At 42.3% G+C, this 27,478-nt stretch overlaps 1 protein-coding gene across 3 annotated transcripts in view; it reads left to right on the forward strand.

Moving 5' to 3' along the window:
* Window positions 1–27,478, forward strand: part of LOC136104959 (serine/threonine-protein phosphatase 2A regulatory subunit B'' subunit alpha) — a 56,057-nt gene that overhangs the window by 18,488 nt on the left and 10,091 nt on the right. For all 3 annotated transcript variants that reach the window (XM_065844357.2, XM_071812387.1, XM_065844356.2), the window contains exons 3-11: window positions 11,832–12,092; window positions 13,815–13,918; window positions 15,897–15,999; window positions 17,850–17,924; window positions 22,367–22,453; window positions 24,477–24,633; window positions 25,915–25,963; window positions 26,514–26,603; window positions 27,046–27,221. In XM_065844357.2, coding sequence (XP_065700429.1) covers window positions 11,832–12,092; window positions 13,815–13,918; window positions 15,897–15,999; window positions 17,850–17,924; window positions 22,367–22,453; window positions 24,477–24,633; window positions 25,915–25,963; window positions 26,514–26,603; window positions 27,046–27,221 — 1,102 coding nt within the window. The remainder of the gene's footprint in view (window positions 1–11,831; window positions 12,093–13,814; window positions 13,919–15,896; window positions 16,000–17,849; window positions 17,925–22,366; window positions 22,454–24,476; window positions 24,634–25,914; window positions 25,964–26,513; window positions 26,604–27,045; window positions 27,222–27,478) is intronic.

Raw genomic sequence — 27,478 nt, forward strand, 5'->3', positions numbered from 1 at the left:
GGGTGTGTCTGACCCCAATGGACAGTGCTGAGATCTTCTTAGATTAAGCTCTCCCAAGTATTTCTGGTGGTCTCTGGGCATTTTTGCTTACGGAAAATGATGAGCATAACCTTGGCTGATATCTCCAGCAAGGGAAAGAGGCTTTTTACTTGAAGAATGTAGAGTTAAGCAGCTCTGAAAGCTCTAAACTCGTCTCTTATAATAGCTATTCTCATTATATTTTCTTAGGGCTTGTAAAACTGTTATCAAATATAGCTGTGTGCAAGCACAAAAACCCTCAAGATCTAATACCAATGAAAATACTGTGCAGTCTTCATTTATGAAGGCTGTGATGGTTTTAATATCTCTCAAATCCCAAGCAATGAAAAAGGAAAGGGAGAACCACTCTAGACCAGACTGTTTGCTGGCTCAGTTGGCCTATCTATGTTGAAAAAGATCAGCAACCGGCTTTCCCTTTAGCATAAAACCAATTATGGTTCTCCACAGAGAACAATAGAATTACTTGCCTCTTCATTTGCAAAACCAAAATATTTAGAAACTAGGAAATGAATACTCAAGAAGTACATCAACTTTACAGCGCACATAATGAGCACATCATGCTGCTTTCAGGCGGGCCAGGAAGCATTGCATACTTTTAAACTGTCCAGCATTTCCCATTCTGAGATCCAGTTTTCCGTTGCTTATCTCTAAACCCCCAACTATTTGTTTTAAATTTTCCTGTTCTGTGTGCCTGTCTTAAGCTGATTTTTAATGTTGCTTTTGAAATAAACAGTTCCGTGAAAACAGCTCAGTTGTCTGTTATAGGCTAGCAAAACCCCCAAATATTTATCTATATTTTTGTCTCTAGATAAGGCAGTAAGGAGTCAGATGAAAGTACTTAATTGAGTTAATGCTTACAGAATACTCCAGTGACAGTACCCTAGAAAAGTCTGTAAGAAACATACTCATTTTCTTTGAGTAGTGCAGGGCTGTGCTCCAAGTCCTGCGCGTGTGTCTTATTTTAAGAGCTGTTGGATAAAGTTTCTGAATAATTTTGAGAGTAGAGACCATGGTTTGATACAGAGAGGCTTTTTTTTTTGTCCTTCCTCTGCTAGATATCCCTTCTCAAAAGGATTACTCATGGTATAGTGAGCCAGAAAGAGCAGTCCTGCTTCCCATTTCTCTCTCCCCTGTGCCTCTACTTCCTATTGCATAGTTCTGAATCTTTCTTAATACTAAGATGCATGTATACAAGATAAACGTTTTAGTTAAATTTGTTTTCTGCCACATTAGTAAACAGAATTGCTCACACTCAGATCAAGTGTCTGCATTACGTGCTTAAACAGGTGGCTTGAAGATGGCTCCGAGTGGAATTAAGGCTGGTTGATCTGCTAACTTTGTAATTCTGCACCTTCAAAATGCTACTTCATAATTCCATGTGCCGCTTCATTTTTCAAATTTAATGATATGCCAATGAAGGAGCTGGTGTGGGGCAGTTAACTTTGAAAAGTGGCTTCTGTAATATCATAGCAACTTCAACTTTGCCATGAATTAGTCACATTTTCTCAGAATGCATCCAAAATATAATAGAAAACTTTCTGGAAAATCAGCTTTCATCTGCATATATTACAAATTGTTTTGATCAGATATTGATAATATTTCTCAATTAAGCTATACACACAATCTGCACTGTTTTCAAACATCAATTATGTATTAGTTCTAAACCCAAATGATAAAAGTGGGTGTGGTTTTTTCTGTTTAGTAATAGTTATTGAAATAAACGAAAAGAGTAAGTAAATCATAACATATCTTGGCATCAAAGAGGACAGGGGGGAAAAAACATTAAATGGGCAGAAATTAAAGAACAAAGAGAACCGATACCAAATGTGGCCATGCTCATGGCACACAGGCACCTTTTGTCATCAGGGCAGGTACGCTCTCTGCTTGTGTGAAGTTGATGTATCTTGAAGTAGACATGTAAAGGTAGGTGAAACCAAGCCTAGTGACACCTGGTGAGTTTTTTTTTAGTCTCATTGATTCTAAAACCAAGAAAAAGTCACACTGATAGTGCAGCAATTCAATTTGGTTTGAAAGCAACTGAAGCTGGTGCCTATAGAGAGTGCCCTGAATTGTTGCAGCTGGGCTTTGCAGTACAGCCAAGTCCTGCGGTGCTTCAATCACCCAAATCTTTTAGGACTGAGCATCCAGCTTTAGGCACAGGTGAGATTCTTTCAGTGTTCTGATGGCTAACAAAGGCAATCTGATACCTAAGCATTTGACATCTCTCACCTTCACACTTTGAACTGGGTCACTTACACCAAAGAGGAATTTCTAATTTGACTGCACTTTATGCAGTTGATCTATGGGCTGTTGATACCAAGTTTTTCTGCTGGGGATTTTTGTCCAGTTGATTTTGAAATTGTTGATACAAGTTTTTGTTGTTAGTTTATCATAGTGCTGTATATTTATGTTATGTCTACCCACCTTGTGTGTTTTGAGGATGGGAAGTACTGTGCTGGAAACCTACTATAGTGCAAAAAAATTGAATTCAAACACAGCACAGAAAACCCCAGACTTCTGGGATCTTTTGTTGATTTAAGAATGAGAAATGTGTGAGGTTTTTCTAAGAAATAGCTAGTGATTTCTAGATCAGTATGCCCCTTCTATATATACATCTTTTAAAGCCCAGTGTACCTGGGCTGGTATGAGAGGTACATAGGACTACATTTCCTTGGCAGGCTGTCAGTGGAGTGAAAGTTCAGTGGAAGATGAAATGACTACACTTGCCACAGGTGATTGAAAATAAATCACCTTCTGACATGCTGTTATATGAGATGTGCAGAACTCCCAGTACAGTGGAGCCTTGTGGGTTCTTCAGGCATTGCCTTACTGTTTAGGAAAAAATTGTCAGAGTCTGAAAAATAAGATTTATTCCAAGATTTTTGCGTATCGATCTGTGTATCCTTTGCTTAGTGGCAATTCCAATTAGAACATTCCTGCTTGACTTTTGGGGGAGCTCCTTTTCTCATTCCTGTCCTCATTTTACCATTCTGTTAGGCTTCATATTCATTTGCAGGGCATGTGGCAAAGTGGGCTGATGACATTGTAATAATCTTGTGGTTCTTTGGACTTGCAGCTGTGAATGTACACCGGGACTTCAGAGCTCTGTCAGCTCCCAGGTTGCCCAGTCTAGAGAGAGCTGCAGTGACCTCAGGGGACCCAAACTGTGCCACGCTCTTGTTTACATCTTTCAGAAAGAACTGGATTCCACAGCCCAGGTTGTGGGACCATGACCTGATGATTGAGAAGCAACAGGAAAGAAAAAGATCTTGGGTGTTTTTGTACAGATTTAAAAAGACATTAAAAAAATTCCTTTTGCGAATGTTGCTGGGTGTCTCCTTTAGTAAATAGCCTATTTAACTGTATGAGAGCAAATTTAAAATAAGAACATCTTTTTGTACAGGCTGTTTCTGTGACTACCTGCAGCCTAATTGTATTAAGTGATGCTGTATATGAAATAACCTTGGGCATTCTAGAGGAAAGCAGGAAGAGAAGGATATCAGAGGCACTTGTGGTTCAATGAAAGCTTTCTGTTGGTGAGGCTCAGTGAGACCTTTTCATTTCTAATACACTATCTTGATAAAAGCAAGCTTTTCTAGCTAGAAATTGATTGTTGTTTATGATACTAAGCTTTCAAAGTAAACTAGTGAAATAGCCAAGACTTATGAAGTCAGGTAGTCAAGCAGGCCATGGGACTAGGTGTTGGTTCATCTTGTGGAGTAAGAACTGGATTTAGGCTTTTGTTCAGCACCGTTGTCATAAGAGGAGACATAGAATACACTTTTAATAAGCCTAGACAGAGTCTGAGTAAGAGTTTGAAGTCGACTTGTTCAAGGTCCCGCAGAGAAAGAGTAGACTATTGTCCACTGCCAATTGCTTTGCCTTGCGAGAGTTATGGGAAAAGTGAATAAAGAGAATGATGTGCTTTGATGTCTCTATGAAACAGTTTTGTTAAGAACTGCTTTAGAATGCCTGAGCTTCTTATCCAAGATCATCCTTATGTGCTCGCTTGGCGTTAAAGAAGCTAGATGACTTGCTTTTTCCAAGCAAGAAGGAAAAATTGGTGGGTTTTGAAAATTACAGCCTTTGGTCTCGAGTGAGAACTAATGCTGAGCTTCTGCTTCATCACCTCAGAAGTGGGGACCTCAAAATAATGTGCACGGGTCGTGGCTGAGAGTGTGTGCTTTAACTTAGCAGAGGTTGACTGCTACAAGTCTGTACCTCAGGTTTCAGTGCTGAAACACAGAAAGTAAGAACTATTGGGGAAGATGGTATATTTAGCCACTTCTGCAGTGCATCTAATTTTAGCGCTTCTGGTAGTGGTGGTGGGTGCTTCCTTTCCCGTATTACCCCTGGCCTATTACAAGCCAAGGACAGATTGTCTGTCATGTAGCCAGCAGGGAAATAGATTCTGTTGTAGATCATGTTTCTCAATTAAAGTATTACAAGAAGGCAGAAGATCCTGGTGGTACCGAAAGATACTTTGAATATCGGTTAAAAAAAGAGAGGTTTGGCTTCAGGAGTAAGATAAAAATCTCTAGATGTGAAGAAAGAGAAGACATAGTATGCTGAAGCCATTTGCCATTTTTTGCCTGTAAAAATCAAAACCGAGAAAGCAACGTACTGGTCTTGCCAAGCAACGTACTGGTCTTGCCGTGGTCTCCTGCAGAATCCCTGTGTCCCTGTTGGAAAGGGCGAGATCTGCTTAGGAGCTCCCCAGGATGATGATCAAGGAGAGTTCTCTGCGGAGGGACCCAGACTTAGGAGGGGAGCTAGCTTTCCTTGCGAAGGGCTGCGATTTTGTTCTTCCATCTCGATTCAAGCGGAGGCTGAAGTCATTCCAACAGGCCCAGGTTTGAACACTTGGCGTTTATTTTGCTGTTGCTTTGTATTTTTTTTAATTGGGTCAGAGAATCAAACTGTGTCCCCTCTAGGCGTGTCTATTTGCAGAAAGTTATTTGCAGCTAGATACCAGCAGGTTTAAAAATAAACCTTCCAGGCTTAAATTGCAGAGTTAAAATGTCTTTGTAAACAAGGGAAAAAATTAACAGCAAGGGCAGTGATTTAATAGGGAGAGGTAGTGTAAGAGTATTAAATATTTTGTGTGATTTTTATAAGAAAAACCCTATTTGTGTATGTGATTGCTCTTAATATTTCTTGCTGCGTGTGGAACAACCACAACATTCTGCTGTATTTAATTGTACTCTCTGCTGTACAAATTCGTGCACAGACCAGTCTTCTTGGCTTTGGTATTTGTGATTTTACCCTCGCAAGATGCTGCTTTGTGCTTTCCTTCTGTCTCTGGGCTGTGCATCAAGGAGATCATAGAATCATGGAATTCTTTAGGTTGTAAAAGACCTTTAAGATCCTGGAAATGTAGCCAAAGAAATTGAAATTGTACCACACCTATACTTCTTGGTAAATCCCAGTTGCTGTACTCACTTTCTGGGACAATTGGCAGAAGATTGGAGTAATTCAGACTAGCACACCAAATGGGTGTGTAGCCACCCTGGATTTACAGGGGTTCACAATATGCTGAAATCAGTGCATCTTGAACTTTGTCTATAATTAAATAATCAGTGACCCAGTGAGGAAGTTAAAAAGTTGAAATTATGAGCAGTGCAGCTGTTTCCGAAGAAACAGCTATTCAAATCGCTCCAGAATATATTGTAGCGCATCTTGTTTTTGTGATTTCTGGTGACGGGTTAAAGTACATATATGAGGTTAATCGCTGGAACATGTTTTTTCACTCCCTAGAGGAGAATTGCATGAAGTAATGATGTGCTGTAATGGCTTGGGCGGGGACCATGAGTGACTAACAAAAACCATGCAGCACGGCTAAGTTCTCTCTCCAGAGTTAATCTGATCACCGAAGGACATAATCAGGGTCTGGTTTGCAGGGAGAGATGAGGTCTCCTAGTAGACCAACTGGAAAAATTGGCAAGCTTTTGGTACACGAACCTTCTGTCTGGTCTGAAGTAGGAGTAGCAACCTTCACTACTAAATGTGTCAAGAATAACTGCTCTGGGGCTGCAGATCCGAGGCAAGTGAACTAATGCAGTGGGTGATTGCAGCTGAAAAGAGATGGGCTTATTTCTCTTTCTTCTGTACTTGTTCCCTCTTGCTGTGTTCTCACTGTGTCTCACCCACGGGCCTTTCTGTGAGCCCGTTTAACTCATAACACCGTAGAATATCTTCCAGCAACAAAGCAAAGTCCTTTTTCTGCCTTTCCAAGTGGATTAAAACAGTTCAGAGGAGTCTGGCAAGCTCTGGAGCTGGCACTTGGTACGCAGTGACAATGTGCATTTGAGAGTGGAGGACAGAAATGGGAGTTCTCCCCCTTGGCAGCAGCGAGAGGTTGATTTTTGTGCCTCGTGGGGCTATACCTTGTGGCTTGGGTGTGTTAGAGTGAGATGACCTGAGAGGAGAGGTAATTGGAATAAGTACAGAAAAAGTGCTAGCAGGAGGAAAGGTAATGAGGCAGTGACAGGGAGCAGAGAGATGAGAAACAGGTAGTTTGTGGAGCACATAGATGTTGCCCAGAAAGGCAAGGGAGTTTCTGTAAAACTCCTCTCTTAAGGGCTGTAAATTTCAATTCTCATGCTCAGTTTTGGCAGGACTTCTTGTGGAAGGATCAGAGACCCTGCTATAGCAGCATCCATAGGAAGGAACTTGTAGGAAGACTGTTCTGATACCAGGTCACATCAGAGCTGTCTTTCTCCCAGTCTTGAGAAGTCCCCAAGGATAAGGATTCCTCCCACGCCCTTCTGGTGACCTCTTGCAGTTAAATTCGTCTTCCTCCTGTCCAGCCTAACCCTCCCAAGCTGCGGTTTGTGGCTGTTGCCCCTTTTACACCATGTACCACTACAGAGTTTGGCTCCACCATCTCTGTAGGTCTGATTAGCCCCTTCCTTTGCCTGGCTAAACAGGTCCAGCCCCTCAGTCTCTCTTGCCACATGCTCCTGCCCAGGACTACCTGGTTTGCACAGGAAGGGCATGTGTGACATCTATAGGCATATTTGCCAGTGGAGGCATCTGAGGTCTGTGTTCCCAAAACTCAACTGGATAAAGCCATGAGGAACTTGTTCTAGCCTTAGAGTTGGTCCTGTGTCCCTTCCCAGCCAAATCCTTTTGTGATTCTGTGTTGCTTAGTTAGAACTTGTATTCCTTTGTGTTTTGCTATGATTGGACTTTCTTTCTGCTAATGAGCTTACAAATGTTTTTTCTCCAGAAATGGTTTTTCTTATAGCCTTTCCTCTTAGAGCTGTTGGGAGCCATGTGTGGATGAACCTTTGTTCTTACTCTTTTTTGAGATGGGCTAAAAAGAGGCAACAGAAAGATGCCATGATGGGGCACGGCTTTGGGGCAGAAAAGGGAGAGAAAGTCTTGGGCGAAAGATAGAAATTGGCTCTGGAGAAGTGATGAACTTTGAGGATGGCTTGTGTCCAGTTACCATCAGGCTTCAGTAAGACAGGAATTGTAAAATATGGAAGTAGACATTAAGTCAGCACTATGGAGTGAGAAACAGGGCTGAGTCACTGTACCCTAGAAAAGAGGATTACAGAATACTGTTTCGGAAAAAGAGAACACAAGAAACTGGTATATTTATTATTTAGGCTCCTGTTGGAGGGTGAGGCCAGGAGGAAGGAGTAGAAAGTATTTGAGCACTTGATGTGATGCTGCTTCACTCTGTAGAGTTTTCTGCCAGGACCAGCAAGTCCCTGAGGGGACAGGTCTGGATGGCTGAGGTTCAGTCTCTATGCTTTGTTTGTGTAGCTACAGTGAGGCTGTAGTTCTGTCTGGTTTATTTATAATGCAGATGTCACTATTTTAGTCTGTCCATAAATAAAGTGTATGACTGGCAAAAGGTGATAGAGTAGATAGGCAGACTTTTTAGCTAAGGTAAATTACACTGTGCTACAGGGCAGTATAATTAAATGGGCTTTAATATTGCCTTCCTGGTTAGCCAAAACCAAAACAGTCTGTTAGCTACTGGTAACAGAGCTAAAAGATTTGTTTTGGTATTTATAGTTTCCTTTCTTAGTCGTCATTTCTGAAAATGCTTGTCCTGTTGGAGAAATGTGTTCCACTAAGCAAACAGCATTTAAGATTAACTTTTTGCAATAAAAAACTGTTTTTCAAAGGAATTCCCATATAATTTCCCCTCATCACTTTATTTTTTCACAAATTAACTCCCTGCTGTCTCCACAGTGGTTGGCATCTAGTTATTACCATCCCAGAGTATTGACTTGCAAGATTATTCTAGGGAATGGGATTCTCAAGAACCAGTTGCTTCTTATTTTCTTTCTGTTGTAGACAGCTCACTTCTTACATGACAAGGAAGAAGACAAAGTTAAAAAGTTTTATTTCTATTCATGAAGTAGAATTATCCAAAAAGGGGCCATCCATGAGCTTCTACCTTGTTTGCCTTGGATGGAGCAGGAGATAGCGATTGTCATACTAGCAAGGTCAGCTGCAAACCGATGCCAGAACCGGCTCCTTGCCTGCAAGTTTAGCAGCATTCCCTGTGTTTCTGCTGCGGATGTCTGACCTTCTGGCTTGTGTTGTGGATCAGGAAGGTTAGGTAGATTTCGGGATCTGGACTTGTGGCTCGTGTGAGCTGGTACCAAGTGTTGGTGACTTTGGTGGTACCTGGAGGAAAGTGAGTTGCTCTGCTTTTTAGAAGGCGGAGGCAAGGGCAAAGCAGATGTGTCGTGTTACAGGATGAGCAGCTCGAGTCTCATGCTGTATTGGGAAGTGTGTGGTGTGCAGGAGAGGAGGAAAATGGCACAGTGCTGTTGGGGTGGTCTGCTTTGGGGATGGCTCTTTGCCTTCGAAGAAAAAAAGAAATAATCGAATTTTATCATTCTCTTATGTTGTAAGGCAAGGGGATATATTCTTAACGTGAACAGTCAGTGTCATTTGAGAAAATAATACGTTGATTTGATTCCTTCTGGTTTGTGGACCTTTTTGTTAAATTTGAGTGACTTCTAGTTCCTTGCAGTCCAGACAGCTAGGAGTGCTTGTGTGTGTTGAAGAGATTAACAAGCAAATCAGCCTGTTTTCTGACAAGTGGGCCTTCAAGACAAACTGATGTTAAGTCCTATTATAGAAGTCAAGTGGTTGGAGTTGGCACCTGATTGTCTGTTGCAGCTTCGCATTGTTTGTATGAATATGGTGCTGTGGGAGGGCAGCAGGGATTTCCCCTCTGCTGGGATCCAGCAAGTGGAAGCTGCTGAGCAGGGTACACAGGCTGGGAGGCAGAGTGGAAAAGCGAAGATGATGTGAGTGTGAGTTCTCCTCCAAGCCAAATCACCAGCTTGACTTGCATACAGAGATCCATTAACCACTATTTGCCAGTGAGATGGAGAAGGCCTGTTTCAGGGAACTCTGTTCACCCTCTTGCTCAGCCTCCCTCACTGAAGCAGCCAGCCATGGGAGAGGGTGGATCTTCATCTGCCTCTAACACGCAGCAGCGGCTGCTCTGGGGCCGTGTCCTCCCTCCCCACGCGTTTAGCCTGGCCAGGTTTTGCTCTTGTTATGCTACTGAGTAGAGAGCAGAAGGAAGCCAGGAGGAAGGTTGTCTTCTGTTAAGCCAGTTAAGCAGCCAGTTTGACTGCTCCCAAAGTGAGTGGCTGACTTCCCCCTAGCTTAATGCCTGCCACCGTTTCAGGTCACCTACCAGCATTGTCATACTGTAGGATGGATAACCAGGGCTGATGCTTACCCTACAGCCCTCTGCAGCCCCAGGAATGCTGTGAGCTTCAGACCTGGCCCACGTTGAGTTCCAGCACCACTCAGGATCAGACACAAAGATGGGCAGTATGTGAGAGAGCAGGAAAAGTCAAGGAAGAAGGAAGGAAGAACAGATTGTTGTAATCAAGCTTGTTCTTCAAAGGTTGACAGCTATTTTGAGGACCATACAGCCTCTGAATACTTCTACTGGTACACTCAGAAATCCCAAAGGCTGAAAGTGATCTTCAGCCTTTCCTCTGTTGCAAGACAGAGGAGAGGACTTAAAGCAAGCCAAGCTCCAAGTTAATATGTCCTGTACAGCACAGTTACAGCACAGAAGGATGCTTGGCTGGCAGATGTGTGCAAGTGCTACTGAAATGGGACAGCATTTGGGCAAAAGAAGATGTCTTCCCTGCTTAAGAAAGGTCAGTGAAGAGGAGGAAAATCCTTCCATATAATTTCACAGGTGTCTGTGGAATGGTTAATAAAGTATCTAAACTGTGGGTAAAAAGAGGGCTTAAGGAAACTTTTACAATTCTCACTTCACCTTCCTGAAAGCAAACCCATGGTAAGTTGGTGTACTTGTCCTATGTTAAAATTAAAGATCCGAATTCCTGGAAAACAATAAGGCAAAGAGTTTAGTCAGTTCATCATATACATTTTTCTGTTTTTAGTGAACTCAAACTTGGCTACTTTATCCTAAAACCATTTTGTTTTGAAATAGTTAGAATAAACAAAGTGAAAGTTGCAGCTGCATTTACTTGACTATTAGCCTCTTATCACATATGTTGTTATATTAATAACTCTTGCATTTGAACCATTGTGCAATAGGCAAGCCTGTTGCCTTTTTCCAAGAACGTGTGTATTCATGGGGGAGTAGGGACCTTGTCATCCCTTGGCATTCCAGCATCTGAATTCTGCTGCTTATACTGTAACTACTTTTCAAAGTTTAGAAAACATTCCTTCCCATGTCTGTAAAATTACATATTTTAGGATCTTATTATGTACTTAAACACAAACGCTACCTTATATGAAAAGTATTGGTGTATAGCTAGAACTGGAAGATTGCAGAGATCCATTAGGAGATCTAGTTGGGATCACTGTATCAGCTGTGTGTTTGTTACAGACAGAAGAGGAGCAATAAGTTGGTAGAGGTAACGAAAAAGAGGTGGTGGGTGTGGGAGACAAGACCACCTTCAAGCAGCCATTTGAAAGGCCTAGTTCCAGTTCCCAGTTTTCTCCTTGTTTTTCAGCAAATGATGTAGGCGCTGATTCAGCGAAACCTTTGGGTGCTTTGCCTGCAGAAGGATTCTTTCAGTTGGAGCTGGAAACAGACGTTTTGCATTTTGCACTAATTCTGCATCGTGTGGGTGCCTAATGACAGACTTAGCTGACTCTCCCGAATTCCTAACATAAAAATTGAGTTGTCGGTATGTAGCACCTTGACCAAAATCAGGTGTTGGACTGCTCAAGTTAGGCACAGAATAAAAGGCTTCCTGAAATTGAGGAGACAGCCTTGCAAGTCTTTTCTTAATTTATCTGTGAAGTGACACTTTGGCAAAAAAACATCATATTCCCGTGGGTTGGCAAATGTTGGTGTTATGAATGTAAGTTTGCTCGTACATGAGGGAAGGTGTTTTGGTGGGCGGGTGTTCTGGTTCTGTGGTGAAATTCTAAAGAGCAGGTTTTGATGCTTTGCTGTTTATGGGGCAGAATGATGACACCATGACCAGCATGAGAAGAAATATAATGGCGTTGTCTGTGTTCTGTGGTATTGCTCGATTGCAGTGTGTTCAACAGTATGTTGAAATCCACAGGTACATACATAAAGCACACAGAAACTACATAAAAGCAGATGTGACTTATCCTGAATTTGCGGTGTTTGATACTGCAAAAATGTTTTAATTGGCTACTTAAGACATGCATTTCAATCCCTGTGCTATAACTTAATTGTTGATAGTTTCTAAATTTTTCCCAATCACTGGGAACACAAACTGTGTTCTCCTGCTTGGTGTGCCATGCTGTTAAAAAGTATTTGTTATTCATTGTATTTTCAGGTTCAAAGTAAACAAGAGAAGAAACCTGGAACTTCCCCCCCAGTCGCTTTGAACTCCACGGTTAGCCCTTGCGCTCCTCTGCCTGTGAATAAAGCCACCAGCAGTAGCCCTTTGTCGATAAACATTCCACGTTTCTACTTCCCTAAAGGACTTCCAAGTGTCTGCACTAATCACGAGGAAATCATTGCCAGGATTGAAGCTGCCTTTACGGAGTTTGAAGATGAGAAAGCAAACATCTGTGAAATGGGGAAGATTGCTAAGGTAACTATTCTCTAGGTTTTTATTTTTTTGGAGAGGAAGATTTAAACTGATTAAGTGTCTTGCAGCTATTCTATTTTTTTAGTGGAAAAAAAAAAAACAATATCCTTTTGCTCTGGATGTTTTTTGTTTAGGTTAAGAAAACTAAAAAGATTTAGATTATAAGAAGAAATATGAGCTCAGTTTGTTGTTTGTCATGTCTGATGTGTATGCACTTTCTTGCTTTGATTTGTGAAATGGTTCTTTCAGATTTCTTCCCAACTACAAATAGCATTTTTATTTTGCTGTTCCTCTCTAGCTATGCTCAGAAGATAGCAGGAGCGTAGGTTGCGTCTGTGGCTTTAGGTAGTGCTAACTGCCTTTCTTGCGGTTAGTTGTCCCTCACCTGGGCAGGGTCTGTGGATGCAGCACTACTTGAGAAAGCAGCTTCCAGCCCACGCCTCCTTGGACACAAATTGGGAAATGTTTAGTCAGCCCTCAGCCACGGAGATGCGTGCATCCAATATCCATAACGCAGGTGTCAGCAGGCTTGGGGCTGTTACAGGCTGCTAATGAGCTCCTGGCTTCGGGGAGCAAAACACAGCATTTGTGTGGGAGCATGAAGCAGATGGGTGGTTCTATTTTCCTCTCCTTCAGCCATGTTTTTTAGGAATGCTGATCTGAAACTAGCAGTTATCAGACGCATCTCATATGTTCACTTTGCCTAAATGCATCTTTGGCACTGTAGACTGAGCAGTGATCTTGTGTCCAAGAGGAGCCTTGTTTTCCAAGAAGGAAGATTTTTCTGAAAGGAGAGACCAGGTTGGTTTTTTGTTTGTTTTTGGAGGAAGTGACTGGCATGATTTGTAAACCACTTCTGAAAACATCAACAGAAAAACTCATTTGCTTGACCAAAAAAAGGTTTGAAACTGACTTTATGGCAAGACAGGCAACTGTGTGTAGCCACTCATGTTCCAACTGGGAAAAGCAGGAGGGTAGTGTGGAAGAGACCCCTCGGCCTTTCTGTCTGGTCTCTACATCTGTCTCTACATGGATGTGCTCCATTGTGAGGCTTGCTTCTGTTCAATGGGTTTATTTATAATGGCACTAGTTTGGGGGCTCTAAAATAAATGTCAGAGAACACACTACACAAATAAAACAGTGGAAAGTAAATGTGATTCCTCAGTGTAGCTGAACACTTGTAGAAGTACAGTTGCCTGGCAGGGATAGCTAAATCCGAAAGCAGTTCTTGCGCTGATTGGTCTTCCTGAAGAAACATGCAGGCCCTGACAAAAAATTAAGGATGGACTTGCAGGATAGTCTTGCTTAACAGAAGAGGTGGAAGAGGCTTTGTGGGAAAAGCAGGAATGATGCCTCAACTATTTCTTCAAAATATTCCTCCCTCTGTGTACACAGGGGTGCCTGTCTCTCTGCACTTTGCTTTGCAGGGAATTTTACTAAACAGCTCAAAGACAGAACTTAAGCTTGATGGTCTCTGATACTTTTTCTGGCCTGACAGGAAGTATTTCTCAGATATTTAAAAAGGCATATGACAAAGTAGGAAGTTATTGGTGCGTTCTGAACCTTGGCGTACCATAAGTTACTTCTTGACTGATCTGTGTGTCATTACCACTTTATTTCACTTACATAAAAGTCTTGATGGTGAATGTAGTGAATTTAGTGTCTAAACAAGCAGGCGTTTGTGACTGCTTCTGTATTCCTCTTTGTTGCGGTGTTTTGTTACAGATCTGTGGCTGCCCACTCTACTGGAAAGCACCGATGTTCAATGCATCAGGAGGAGAGAGGACAGGATGTGTATCTGTACACTCAGTTGTATCTATGTGGAGAAAGTGAGTATAGCAAATGCAAGATTTTTTTCTTCCACAAGGCTTTTCAAATCATTACTGTTTGTTTTCTTCTAAATAAGGGACTTAGAAATCTCCATCAGCTTAAGTTTCCTTCCCCAGAACTCCCTGAGCATTTGTTTCCCTGCTACATCAACAAACTTGGAAGCAATTGTATAGATAAGATGTTTTGATCTGGTTGATGTCTAAAATATATTAACACACTCCCCAGAAATATGTCAGCCTTTCATGAGAGAGCTTATAGATATCAGTGGATTTTGGACATATTTGAGTCCTTACTGCTGCTACACGAGTACCTGAGTGTCATTTGGGAATGGGGAGAGGAGCCATGTGATAATGTTCTAGGTCAGAAAGAAGTAACGTAAAATAAAGCAGCATGATGCAAGTGGATACTCGGGCGGTTTTAATGCTTATTACCTTCCTCAAGCACATTGTATAATAAATGTGTAGTGTTTGACAGTCACTTCCACATACCATTGTCCAGGCTTCTTTCTGGAATTGAAATCTCTGGATGGATTGTGCTTGGAGTTGGAGGTGTGAGATAGAACAGACCTGTTCTCTTGCCTCATCTTTCTCCCTCCAGGGCAATTCAGGCTTTAATCTACTTTGGGAAACACCTGAACAATGTCTCCATCACAGACCCAGAGAGAGTTCTAATTTTGTACTTATTGGTTGCTCTTCAGATTCTTAAAGCAGCCTTTAGCCCTGAGTTCCTGAAGTATTTCCTGCAGTATTGTCAAAACAGCTTCTAGTTACCCTGGCAAAACTGCAAAAATATTAGGGGTGACTCTGATCAGTAAGTTTTGCTTGACACAGACAACATTTTTTTCCTTCCTTAGGTTCCTTCAATTACTCCTAATTAATCCCTTGTGTATAATACCACATATTTTCACTCCTCTGACTTTCACATCCTTCAGATATTTGCAGACTGTGGTCATGCCCCTCTTCTGTGTTCTTTTAACCACACCATTTCCAAGCCAAGTTTTGTATGCTTTTCTCACTTTTTAATTGCTTGTTTAGGAAGATTCCTTTTTTCCCCTCTTCTTCCCCTCTGACAGTTGTAAATTTTTTTTTCTGGAAACATGATAGACAGACAGAAACCTGGTAAAGTTCCTGGTAGAGCGAGACTGCAGTGGCTATGATGGTATGAATGTGCAGCTAACAGGATTGCTTGTCAGCCCTGGAACACCTATTTAGAAAATCCCTTTTTTAGTAAAGTCTGCTTTTGGTAAAGAGTAATGAGGCCAGAAGTAGTGGCAGTTACATTGTGATCTCTGTAGGAGACCAGCTGGTGTTTCCGTAGCATGTTTCAACATCAATTCCTACACTTTCAGGAGAGGAGGGGAGAGAATAGTCCCTCACAGTAAATAATTAACAGTGTATTTATATTTTCACAGTTATTAAAGAATATGGGGTAATTTTCTGAGCAATTTGTTTTCCTTATCCAACACGAACAACCTAGTTTTTGATATATCCAAATGTTTTCTTCTGCTGCACGTATTCTGTAGTGATTTACTAAATGTCATGGAGTTTCCGTTTTCACGAGTATTTCTGCTCAGAGCAAATTAAGTAATTGTGATGCTTCTGACCAGCACAGTATCTTGTATTAGAAGAAAGCAGAGAGAATTGGTGTCACGGATGCCAGCTGTCCACCTAAGGAGTGAGTTGACATGCTTCTCTAAATACTCAGTCCTGTTAAGTCCTACTCATTATTTCATTAGTCTCATCTCCACGACTTCAGTGCGCTGCAGCTGGCTGTGCCAGAATTAACAAGGCTTGCACTTTTCCCCCCCTTTTTTTGGCAAAAAAAAACCAGAAGAGTGCTGGTAGGCTGAGGTCAACTTTGCGTCACTCCCAGTGTAGGTGTATAGCATAATATGACAAGGCACTTCATAATCTGCCTGTAGTTTGTGATTGTCTTTTGAGTACAAGGGGTTGGAGTAACTCTTCATCTCTCTTCTAGAGTCCTGCGGAACTGCCATGATGATGCATCCCGATTCACGTACCTCTTAGCAAAGCCTGGCTGTGACTACCTGGAACAGGAGGATTTCATCCCACTGCTTCAGGTACCTGCAACAGCTCAGCAGTGAATGGATGGGGAGAGAGAGCTGTCTATTTTGTAACTTATTTATTTTCATGTCTTTAAATATATATCGAGGGCACGCAGACCTTTGGTTTGAACAGCACCTAGGTAGAGTTTATCTTGGAGTGAAACAGAAATAAGCATTTTTTTTAAGTAGGCTATTTTGTGTGCCAACCAGCTACATATCTTGCTAAAGTTGCTGAGAATTGTCAAAGCATTATTTAGTCTCTGTCTCTTGTTAGGATTCATATTTGTCAGTGCCTGGTAACCAGGCTGAAATTTGCCCTGTTTCGCTAGGTGGTTATTGGGAAAAATGCATGGCACCGTTGAGACTCAAGCACAACGTAAAAGCTTGTTAGGAAAGTTGTAAAAGTTGCTTGACAAGACAATTATAATTGAATTTGTCTAGCAAGACTACCAGATGCAATATTACGTGGAAAACTTTGCAAACAAATTGCAGTTCCAATAGTTGTCTCTATGCCTCTAAACCACCTGCTACACAAGTCTCACTGCTGAGTTTTACTTTTTTTTTTTTGTTGTTGTTCCTCTCCCCACCTAATATTCAGGCTAAATCTGTACATCTTGATTTAATTTCTTTTCCTTTTAGTCACATATGACACTTGTAACAAAGTATCATTCTTTAATTATTTGTGACCATTCAGGCAGCCTGTGGATGGCTTTAGGGTTTCTTTATAGCTTCTCTAAGTCAGGTTCCTCTGATCATCTGTTGATTCTTTTTCTGAGTTTTTCCACATACCCCTAAATTTCTCACACTGTTGCCCTCTGTGCAAAGCCTCTGCAGAGATGCTGCTTTGGGAAAAGATCTGTGTCTGCACTGGATGTTTCTGGGTCTCAAACAAAACTGGGTCTGTGATGGATAAATTGTCTCTGTTCCTTTTCACACTGCCTTTCCTGACTGATAGCAGCTCTGCTTTTGAGCTACTTGTGCAATCAAAGGCATGTACATCTGGTTTATCAGACAGCCAGACTAGCAATATATTACACCATATTACACCATTATGTTAGACATAAAGTTAGACTGGCCAGAATCTGGTCATATCTGGGCACTGTATCTACTCTTATTGCTTTGCCATATCATGGTGTAAACAAAACAAAGCTTTGAATGCTTCTTTGTGCCTTTTTTTAAGAGTAGAGGGGTCAGACATGTAAAAATTACACAGACATTGATTCATACATGATCTGATGTGGTTCATTCAGCATCTGAGCAGTTTCTCCATGGTTTTGGTCATGCATTTCTTGGTAGATTTGGCATCATGACCCAGGGTTTGGCTTACAAAAAGCTGACCTTGAGAAAGAGGCATTTTCACAGGTAGTTCCAGTGAATTTTAGCAAAGCATTGGTCATACCTGTATGCATTCTAAGGCTCGCAAGAGCTTTCATTGTTGTGGAGGACATGAAAGGCAACTTTCTCAACTTTTCAAGGGATGTTTATTTCTGACACCCAGCTCTAATAAATGTTAATGTCTTCGGTGAATGGAGAAATATTTGGACAGGAGATGGTTGCATGGTCAACTGACTTTTTTGTCTCATTCAATGCAAATGAGTTTTCATCTGCTCACTAACTCTCTTCCTTTGTTTTTCTGTCCTTAAGTAAATCAAAATGGCCCAACAGGTGCGTATTGTGCAGAAAATGTATTCCGCTTATAATTCTAGAAGGTTCACTTTATAGATGAAAAGATGACATTTCAATTTTCTTGCTAATGCTGTAAATTTTCAAAAGTAAGCAAAATAATTGGTTTGTAAAGCCAGTAAACTTCTAAACATTAAAAGGAGAAGAAAATGTGTTTCATTTGATTTTGTCTTATCTTACAGGATGTGGTGGAAACGCATCCTGGCCTGACGTTCCTGAAAGATGCTCCGGAGTTCCATTCCCGGTATATCACGACGGTAGGCTGGCTCCTTTGCTGCTGCTGTACCAACCCTCCCCTTGTGATTTGTCGCTGTTCCCATTGGCAAATCTTTCCATTGTTTAAGAAAAACAGGTGCTTTTTAATATTACTGACAGTTATTTTAAGAGCTACTCCTAAATGAAAAATGGATCCGAGTGTGTACAAGAGGTTATTCAAAAGGTTAATAATGATTCTTTCTGGTCTTAAGCAAATTTATAAAAGCAATTTTTTTGCCTTTAATCCTGATGATGGAAAATGACACGTCCTTCTTTGGTCTTTGAGAGCTGCAAAGTTACCCCTGGTTCTGCTGGGCTGCTCAGACAGAGAGAGTTATGTGTTTGAAGATTTCTGTCCGTCGGGCATGGAGAATCTGTGGCTGTTCCATGGTGCAGAGCATTCGTTGCTCACCAGGGTCTCCTCTCCAGGTCTCCTGCCTCTTGCTCTCAACTGAAAGCTTCTCTACTCTGAGCTTTTGTGACTACTGTTTAGTTTTGGGCGTTGTTCTGTAGCTTTTTTCCAACTTTGCAGTCAGCAGTTAGACTTAAATGTTTAGGTGGGTGTGAACATCAGTGTATTATCAACATATTTAGTCCTCATGGAGCAAAACAACAGATAGGTTAAGCACAGTAACTGGCCAGAGCAGGTACAGCGATGGCCAGGGAATTACGGAGGCACAGGGATGGGTGAGTGTGGAAGGTGCCTGTGGCACGGGTACCCTGGTATTTGGTGTTTAAAGTACATGGAGGGGTGAGAGCTGAAAGACTTAAGATCGCACTATAGTGTCAGTTTCCCACTGCAATATCAACCAGTTCTTTGCCAGTGAGTGTTTCAAGGTACAACATGTGGTTGTCCTGGTGCTGGCTGTTGGGTGGTGACAAAGGCAGTTCTGTGCATCTGCCTTTCAGGTTCCTCTTAAGCCACATGCTGTTCTTTTTCAGGGTGTGAAGGAGGAAATAAAGGCAAGAAACAAATGTTTTTGTAGAGAAATCCCCCAAATAATCACCCTTGGTGTTCTGAAGCAGCAATTGCTGTGGTTTCTGGACCTCATTGGGGTGCAGTGCATGTTCTGGTCTGAGAGACCAGCTGTTCCACCTCAAGATAACTGATGTGCAGGCTGCTGCTAAAAAGGGCAACACCTTTTCCTTCCTTTCTCCTTCTTCACACCTTCCCTTGTGCCTGGGTGAGCTCCTGTGTGACCAACATAAAATAGTCACAGTTCTGGACCCTTCATGAGCTCCTTGATGCTTCTTGATTGAGCTTGTCTCTCCACTTGCTTTCCTACTTTAGGCTGAGCCTTTATGCACACTCACTCACCGTACTCTGACAGACTATGCAGCCAGGAAACAGTGGTGCTGATGGTTGAGGCAAATGGTGTGTAGCAGCACATCCTACAAAGCTGTGATGTCCTCCACAGACTCCTCCCGCTGGAGGACAATGCTGCTCTGGGTGTCTGTGCTGACAGACAGGCTCCTTCTGAGCTCAGGGTGTTTGGCCATGGCCAGATCACTGAGTTGGAGCAGGTTGAAGACCTTGGGAGACAGTCAGTCTGTTGGGTCAGGTGGTTCTCATGTGGAGTGCAAACACTTGGCCCACTGCAGCCCTCCCTCTCCTTTCTGACACCAGCAATTCCTATTTCTCACATCTCCTTTCACAGACACTTTGGCACTTCTCTCTCTTTGACATTACAAAATTCAGTATTTTCACCAGGAGGTAATGAAGGAAACAGCCTTGGACATCGAGACTACTTGGATCCTCTTGATCCCTTCAAGGTAGAGTGCCTTATACCTACTTACAGCGACAGAATGCTGTATTTACTGCAAGAGCAAGAATTAAATTTTGTTTGTGTTACAGATGAGGCCTGTAAGGAGACATCAGCTTTTGTGTTCATTGCTGGATACAGCATCACTTGGTCGAAGTCACCTGGAGAGCAAGTGACCAGGCTAGCATGGGTAAGATATATATGCCCATTTCAAATTTTTTTTTGCCTATCTCTGCACCATTTAGAGGTGCCTTTTGGATAAAACAGGCTGTGCTTTAATCTGTGTCACTATCTGTGAGCTGTTATATTCCCAGTATACTAAACTACTTGTGTATCTTTCAACAGGGACTGACTCCTAAACCTGGTGAAGATGATGCAGAATATCACACAGCGTTTATTGCAAAAGCTTTAAAATGTGACTTCTCCCAAAATGTCCAGACAAGGCTCAGAGTTAGCGCTGTATGCTGTTGTTGAAAGCTGAGTCAACTAAAAACAATTTGGCAAAACATATTGTGTGTCAAAAAATGCTTCGGCTTATGCAGTATTACTAATGTGAATATGTAAGGGTAGGATGGCTTACAGGGTTTAATAAAGCTCTCTGGATTGTTGCAGTAATGGTATTGCTTTTGTTCTTCTATGGGAAGACTGGGGAAAGGTCTAGAACTGACCCATCAGTGTCTCGGGTCCTGGAGGTTGGTTACATGAGGATAATGGGCAAAGAGGAAGGGGCTCCCCCTTCCAAAGGCTTATGGGCTGAAGTCAGAATAAATAATCCTCCATGCTGGGAAAAATGAATCAGTAAGGCATAACTGACAAGTGTGGCTTGAATGCTACAAATCATCTCAGGCTGTGTTATTATGTTCTAGGATGTTTCCCAACTGCTTTTTTTGACAACTTGGTTTTCTCAACCTGGAAAAGAGAGAAATATTGACATTTTGTATTGATATATACACTATGTACTATCTACTGGAACTGGACCATTATTTGAATAAAACCTGCACTGAGTGTCTGGACATGGTAAAAGAGATGAAAAGAGATTCCACTTTACCTCTGAATGACTTTTTTGCAGCTAGGTGAGGAGAGAGAGCAAATGGACCATCTTTGTACATCTCTCAGACCATACTGATAGTTTCTTAGGGGGATATTTTATCTTTTATTACCCTGCAGGCAGAGAAAAAGACAAATTGCAGGTTAGGAGTCTGTTTTCTGAGCCCTTGGAATGGTGTGAAATCCCTGTATCTTTAGGAATTGCAGCAAGTTTGTCATGTGTGATAATGGGTTATGTATGAGGTGAGATCCACTCCAGTCTCTCAGCTCTTGTGCAATCTGGAAGCAAAGGCCAAACAGGTCCAAAAATAGAGTCCAGAATGGCAGCGGTTGCCAGAGGCATTAAAGAAGAAACAGACATACAGCTTTTCCATTGTGCTTAAGACCAGAAAAGATCATTGTGATTACCTCATTTAACCTCTTGCATTACACAGGCCATAGAACATTACTTAGTGATTGCCACAATCTACAATCTCATACTTGGTTCCAGATTTGTTTTGGACTGAGAACCAGCCCTTGTGTGACTGAATAAAAGCATGGCCCTTAAATGGCTGATTTCCCACTTGAAATTAGTTCTAGCTAAAAAGCAAACTCATCATTTCTTAACTGGGTTAATCACTGTAATGTCCATATTGGTGTGTTAAGTTAATTTTCACGTTGGAATAGCATATGCTATTAAGGTACAGAAGTCCTGCATTAATATGTCAACATGATGTTGGAGACCTGAAAAGTTCATCTGTACTAGGTTTGGTCAACAAGAATTGTATTCATGATTTCAGTAGTGGTAGTCACATCAATTGTATTTCTAATTTATTTTGCTGAAGATGTTTATTTGTTGTTGTTTCCCTGTTAAGTTTATTTTTGCATGTTCCTGATCACACATTTGTGTTTTTCCCACTTTGATATTGGACAAGATAACAAGGAGCAGCTTAGAAAGGGCTAAGCTTGCTGGCCTAAGTACATGACAGTAAACTCAGTCTCGTGTTGTGACCTGTTTTCTTGGGACCTGAGGAGTCTGCATGCCCCCATGCTTTTCACTCACTTTCACCACAGACAGATCAGTAAAGGAGACAAATGAGGTTAATGCTCAAAAAAGATAAATGCAGACAGATGATCTCTGTTGCTTACTTTCAGTGGAGCCACTGAAGGATGAGGCATTGTTATAGACACAATAGATCAGACATCAATCGTGGCTTTAATTTACATGCCCTGTTTCCTGTTCAAAAGTCCTGATTTATTTATTTTATTTTTCTGGAGCAGAGCACTGTTTTGGTTGAGATCCATGCAAGCTACACTACCTAAAACCTGAAAAAACTCAGTTTCAGTGTGATTTGCCAGCACTTTGAACATATCCCCTGATATAAATAATGCATGTGTGTGCTCAAAGATGTGAATTAAGAGCTGTGAAAATATTTCTGGAGTGGAAATGGATAATAGTGTTTCAGAAACAAATGTTACTTTCAGACTGAATAGTGAATTTGAGGATAGTAGTATCTACAAAAATGATCAGAAAACAGTTTTCAAAAAGAAGTCCATTAGGATGAGTGAATAAATGAAATACAGTTACTGCATTTAAATTTCCAGGGTGGTGCATTTCAGGAGTTGATTTCAAGGGCACTGTTCCTGTATTGCAGGTTATACAGAGAATATTCTACACGGTAAATCGATCCTGGTCTGGGAAGATCACTCTAACAGAGCTGAGGAAAAGCAACTTCTTGCAAGTATGTTGGTTTCTGCCTGAACAAGATCTAGAACTCATTCTGCTGCTGTTACTATAGCTGTATAGTGAGGGAGCTAAACAAGGAGTCTTAGTTGGGAGTGGAGCAGCCCCAAGGGCACTGATGGAAGGTCAAGGGGTGACAGGGCATCCACTGAGAAGCTACATTGAACAGCTTGGCTCTTGGCTCCTGATCCAGCCGGAGGGAAGACAGACACAGCAGTGCATCTATGTCAAGTGGCTCACTGAGCAGCCAGGAATAGTCGCTGTGTTGCCTGCAGTCTGTGGGGGTTAGGACAGCCAGTTTCCTGACTCCCAACCAGCAATCAGCTCCTGACAGTTGATTGGGCATGTCTTGCTGTGCAATGGCAAGATCATGCATCTCAAGAGCTGATTTCTACTTCTGCAGTAGACTTCTTCAGAAAGGTTAATGAATGGAGCTTAGTTCCTGTTACAATCCCTTGCATCAGGCAGAGGTTTCAGGATTTGGATCCCTCTGTATATTTTGCCCAAAAGCACCAGGTTAAAACTGTCTAAAGTTGCTCAGCTGCAGCCCAGCCTAAAAAAGCAAGAAGGTCTTTAGGCTAAAAGGTCAAAGACTCAGCTAAAGCAGAGAGACTTCCCTACTGCATCCTGTTCTCCATTCCAAATGTAGTGTCCTCTCTTCCTCAAAAGCTTCAAGCGTGAATTCATGCTCCTTCTCCTTTCAGACTTCTGAGCCACTGGTCACATCAACTAATGAAAAAATCAGTGCTCCCTTGGATTGCCTCATGCCAGTCCAAGCCCTCTGATCCCAGTTCCTCCCTCACCTCTGTTATAAACAAGTCCTCCTAACTTATCTTGCATCTTTATTCACTCATTTTGTCCCTTTATACACTCTCCTCCTTTTTCTCCTTGCGTATCTGCTCTGCCTTTCACTTCCTGCAGCAGGGAAGTGCAGCTCAAGGAGCACAGTTTCACTGGGGCAGCTCTTTGCTGTACATGTACATGGCCTATTTTGCCATGAGATATAAAAGAAAAAAATCAATTATTGGCAGACCTCCCCAACTGATTATCACCTGAAAAGAAATTTGAGAGACTGCCAAAGAACCTAAAGAGGCTAGAGAGCAAGTGATCAGGGTTTTTTTAGACTTGAGTGTCAGTATTATGGATAGAAAGGCCACTAAACCTGGCTGTTTAGAGACACAACTCCCTGGGGTAGCGCTTGGGCTGTACTTCGCGTCCTCCCTTCTGAGAGGCTGTGAGGGCAGGGGAGGAGAGACCTATAACCCACTTGAGTGTGTTGGCTTTTTCACATCCCCGCAGCCATCATTTTTTAAACTGGAAAGACTGGGAAAGTGTCCCATGGCCTCGGCACTAGGAGAAAGGCAAGCAGGGAGGTGGCACTGGGAAACAGGCAATACCCTCTGTCAGTGGGAAGAGAGGGACAGAGGTAGGTGTGAAGTGGGGATGAAACAGGGACGTTGTCATTAAATGTTTTCTAACAAGCCATGCTAACAGATGTCATGGTTGGAAATCCATCCAAGCCTCCCAGTTAAACCAGACTAATTCCTGTCAGTGACAGCCCAGGAAGATCAGTGTGATTGGATCCAGCTCTCCTCCCTCAATCCAGGCCTGAGTCTGGAGCAAGATTTGATTTTGCCCTTCGGGAGCCAGGCAAGGATGTGTGCTGAGTTTACTTGCTGTTGTAAATGGCTCTAAGAGTCTCTGCAGGTCAGAAATGTTTCACAAATAATGGATCCCAGCTGAGACAGCAGTTGTGTTCTTGTTTCTCTCCCTCATTCTTCACTATAGCTGAAAATGAGCAGACATATTGTGCATACATATCCTAACTGAGCTAGCCAAGCCAGATGCTAAGTGGCTGTTAAGGAATGCAGCAACAAAATCCACTATAGGGGAGAAAGGCTGCATTTTGGATTAACTCTCAGAGCTGTGTTCACCCAACTTCTGCAGAGGTTGGAGGACTTTGGCTGCCAAAGTGCCTCTTTGTCAGGGTTTAACTTCCTACTTTATTTGTGCTCTTTCAGACTCTTGCTCTCTTGGAAGAAGAGGATGATATAAATCAGATCACAGATTATTTCTCCTACGAGCACTTCTATGTTATATACTGTAAATTCTGGGAGCTGGACACTGACCATGACCTTTACATCAGCCAGAAGGATCTGGCTCGGTACAGTGATCAAGGTACGGTGCCTGCAAGCTGTAGTGGGACAAAGGGGATTGCTGAATATAGAACGTTCCCGCTAAAGAGTAAAGCCTACCTTTAATTTGATGTCTCAAAAAACTTGAAACGGAACGCTCCACCTCTTCTACAAATGCTGGTTTACAGAGCCAGTTGCGGGGGCTTAGACACAGAGAAATGCAGTACACACTGTCTTCTGTGTGAGTAGCCAGAGAGGGAACTTCTCCTTATGTGTGGGTCACTGCTAGAAGAACAAGCCAAAATAATGTCCTGAAACTTATTATTTACTAAGGCTTTTGCAGGAACTTGTAAGTAGGGACAAAGAAGGACAAGGCCATGTGAATTTCAAAGATTGAAGTGCAACCTTGTTATGCATGAGAGAAATTCCAGAAGCTTGCATATACGCTCTGGAGAACATCTCTGAAGTTCAGTGAGGAACACCTTTCCACAAGTTGAGCAGATGCTATGAATTTTCAAGGGTTCAAGGGCCGTGGATGTGTTAATGGAATGCAAATCCACAAAGGGCTAAAAAATCCAAAGGCACTTGTTCTGTATGTGTTGTGCTAGAAAGACGGAGGCACTCAGGTTGGCTGATTTCAGGAATATCCATGTTCTGAGAGCATTGTATGCCCATGTGCTTACCTGTTAGGACTCATGGTGTGATGCCTCAGACAAGCACTTGAGCTGTTGACCAGCATGTTTAATCCTGAAGACAAAGCTGCTTTGGGTTCTTCCATGTGGTTGCTGCACTTGCCATAACAATCTATCCCACGCATTTCCCGGCTGGCAAAGTCGCCCCACTCACCTAAAACGATGCTGATTTTTCGTTGTCCTTCCCTGCAGTAGGATTGTCACAGCTTGTGCTCTGCTAACAAGCATTTTGGAGGGATTAGATGTGTGATTTTTTTGCTTGATACCTGAACTTTTGCAACACATACTGAAATTGTCTCCTATCAGCAGGGTTTGCTTATGTGACAAGTCCTACCACAGCAAAGTAGGAGTAATACTGCTCATGTCCAAGAATCCAGATCACATACAGTTGCCATGATTGTGGAGAATTATGGTGTTTGGGAGAATACAAAGGCAGACACACTGGGAGAATCATCTGTGTTTTCTACAAAATGCTGCTAGACAGGGATCAGTAAAGTGGCCAGACAAGGAATGCAGATAGAGCTTACTTTTAGCAATGGGAAATGTCTTTGTGGGGGTTCAGCAAAAACAACTGATTGTAGTTATTCCTGTGACCTGTAGCTTTCTTTTCTTCATGTTTTCTTTGTTTCCAGCTTTATCAAACAGGATTATCGAGAGAATATTCAGCGGTGCTGTGGTGAGGTGAGGAAAAGCATACTGGCTGGGAACAGAAGTGAAGGGAACTTCTGTCAGCCTGATTAGAAATGCAAGATACTCTCAGAAAATCCCCACTGATCAGAATGGTTTCCAGCATGGTGCTCCAGTTGGAGCTGTCTGAAAAGGGAGTGAAACTTCTGGGTATCTGAAGAAAACAAATTAAAAAATCCCATAGGATGACCACCTATAGACCTCATTGTAGAACAAGCTGGGCATAGCTGCAGGGAACAGGCAAGCACAATGTGTTTGTGCCCACGGCGGCACAGGGACAGCTGGAGAGCACTGCTTAAATGTTTCCAAAAACTAAAACTGCCCAGCATGTGTTGTGGGAGGGGATGTGGTAGATGAGCCTCAGTTCTGCAGCAACAGCAAGGCATCAAGTGCTGTGCCTGGGGAGTGCAGGGAGTACAGGCTAAATGGGTGATGATGCCCCACTTTCACCAGTGATCTGGGGCTTTTGAAAAATACATTTGGTATGTTCTGAGTATTTAGGAGCCTGGTGTATGTTTGTTTGTTTTTCTCATGTGTCTTCCAGAGGCAATGAAGTTCAAAAGCAAGGTCGCATGAGTTACGCTGATTTTGTGTGGCTCCTGATTTCGGAGGAAGACAAAAGGAGCGCTACAAGGTCTGGCTGGTTTCTGTGTCTTAGTAGAAGTGTTGAGATGAGCAGATAAGGTTATAGAAACTTCTGTGACCTACCGCTTTCTGCAAGAGATGGCAGCTTGGGTTTCAGTGATTATTAGAAAGTGACTTAGATTTGGTCAAATAATTTGCCTTTTTTGAGGGGAAATTGTTTAGAGGCAGAGTTTTCTTGTAGTGTTGAATGTCTTGGCAGTCATCACTGCCTTTGGTTACCTCATGCCATGGAGCTCTGGCTCTGGGGGTAAAACCGTGAGGTGTTGGCAGCAGATAGGCAGGTTCCCTTCATGCGTGTCACAAGTGCATAAAAAGGGGTTATGGGGAAGCATTAGAGGCCAAGGGAAGGGGAACGTGCATTGCCGCAATGTGTGCTGTGTGGATCTCCTAGTGCAGTGCTGTGCTTTCACTAGTCCTGTCTTTTTTTCTAGCATCGAGTACTGGTTTCGGTGCATGGACCTGGATGGGGATGGAGTGCTCTCCATGTACGAACTGGAGTACTTTTACGAGGAGCAGTGCGAGCGGATGGAGGTGATGGGCATAGAACCGCTGCCATTTCATGACTTACTGTGCCAGATGCTTGATCTCGTTAAGCCAGAGAGGGAAGGTAAGTCCTGTTTAATGGGAGTTTTCATCCTCTTTGATCTATGGTGGACTGGGAAAGTCATGTCGCTGTGAAATCCATCTATAGGTAGAGCGTTGTGATGGAATCACAGGGATGAGATTATTGTACAAGGTGAAAGCCTGAACAGTGGCTATTGTTCCATAATGTTATGCATCAGGAGCTTTGAAATACTAGAACAAGAGACCTTGTGAATTAATTTGCTGGAACTGGAGCAACAAGTCTTGTGTATTCCAGCTGTG

This window comes from Patagioenas fasciata, chromosome 9, assembly GCF_037038585.1.
Source record: "Patagioenas fasciata isolate bPatFas1 chromosome 9, bPatFas1.hap1, whole genome shotgun sequence".
Taxonomy (NCBI): Eukaryota; Metazoa; Chordata; class Aves; order Columbiformes; family Columbidae; genus Patagioenas; species Patagioenas fasciata.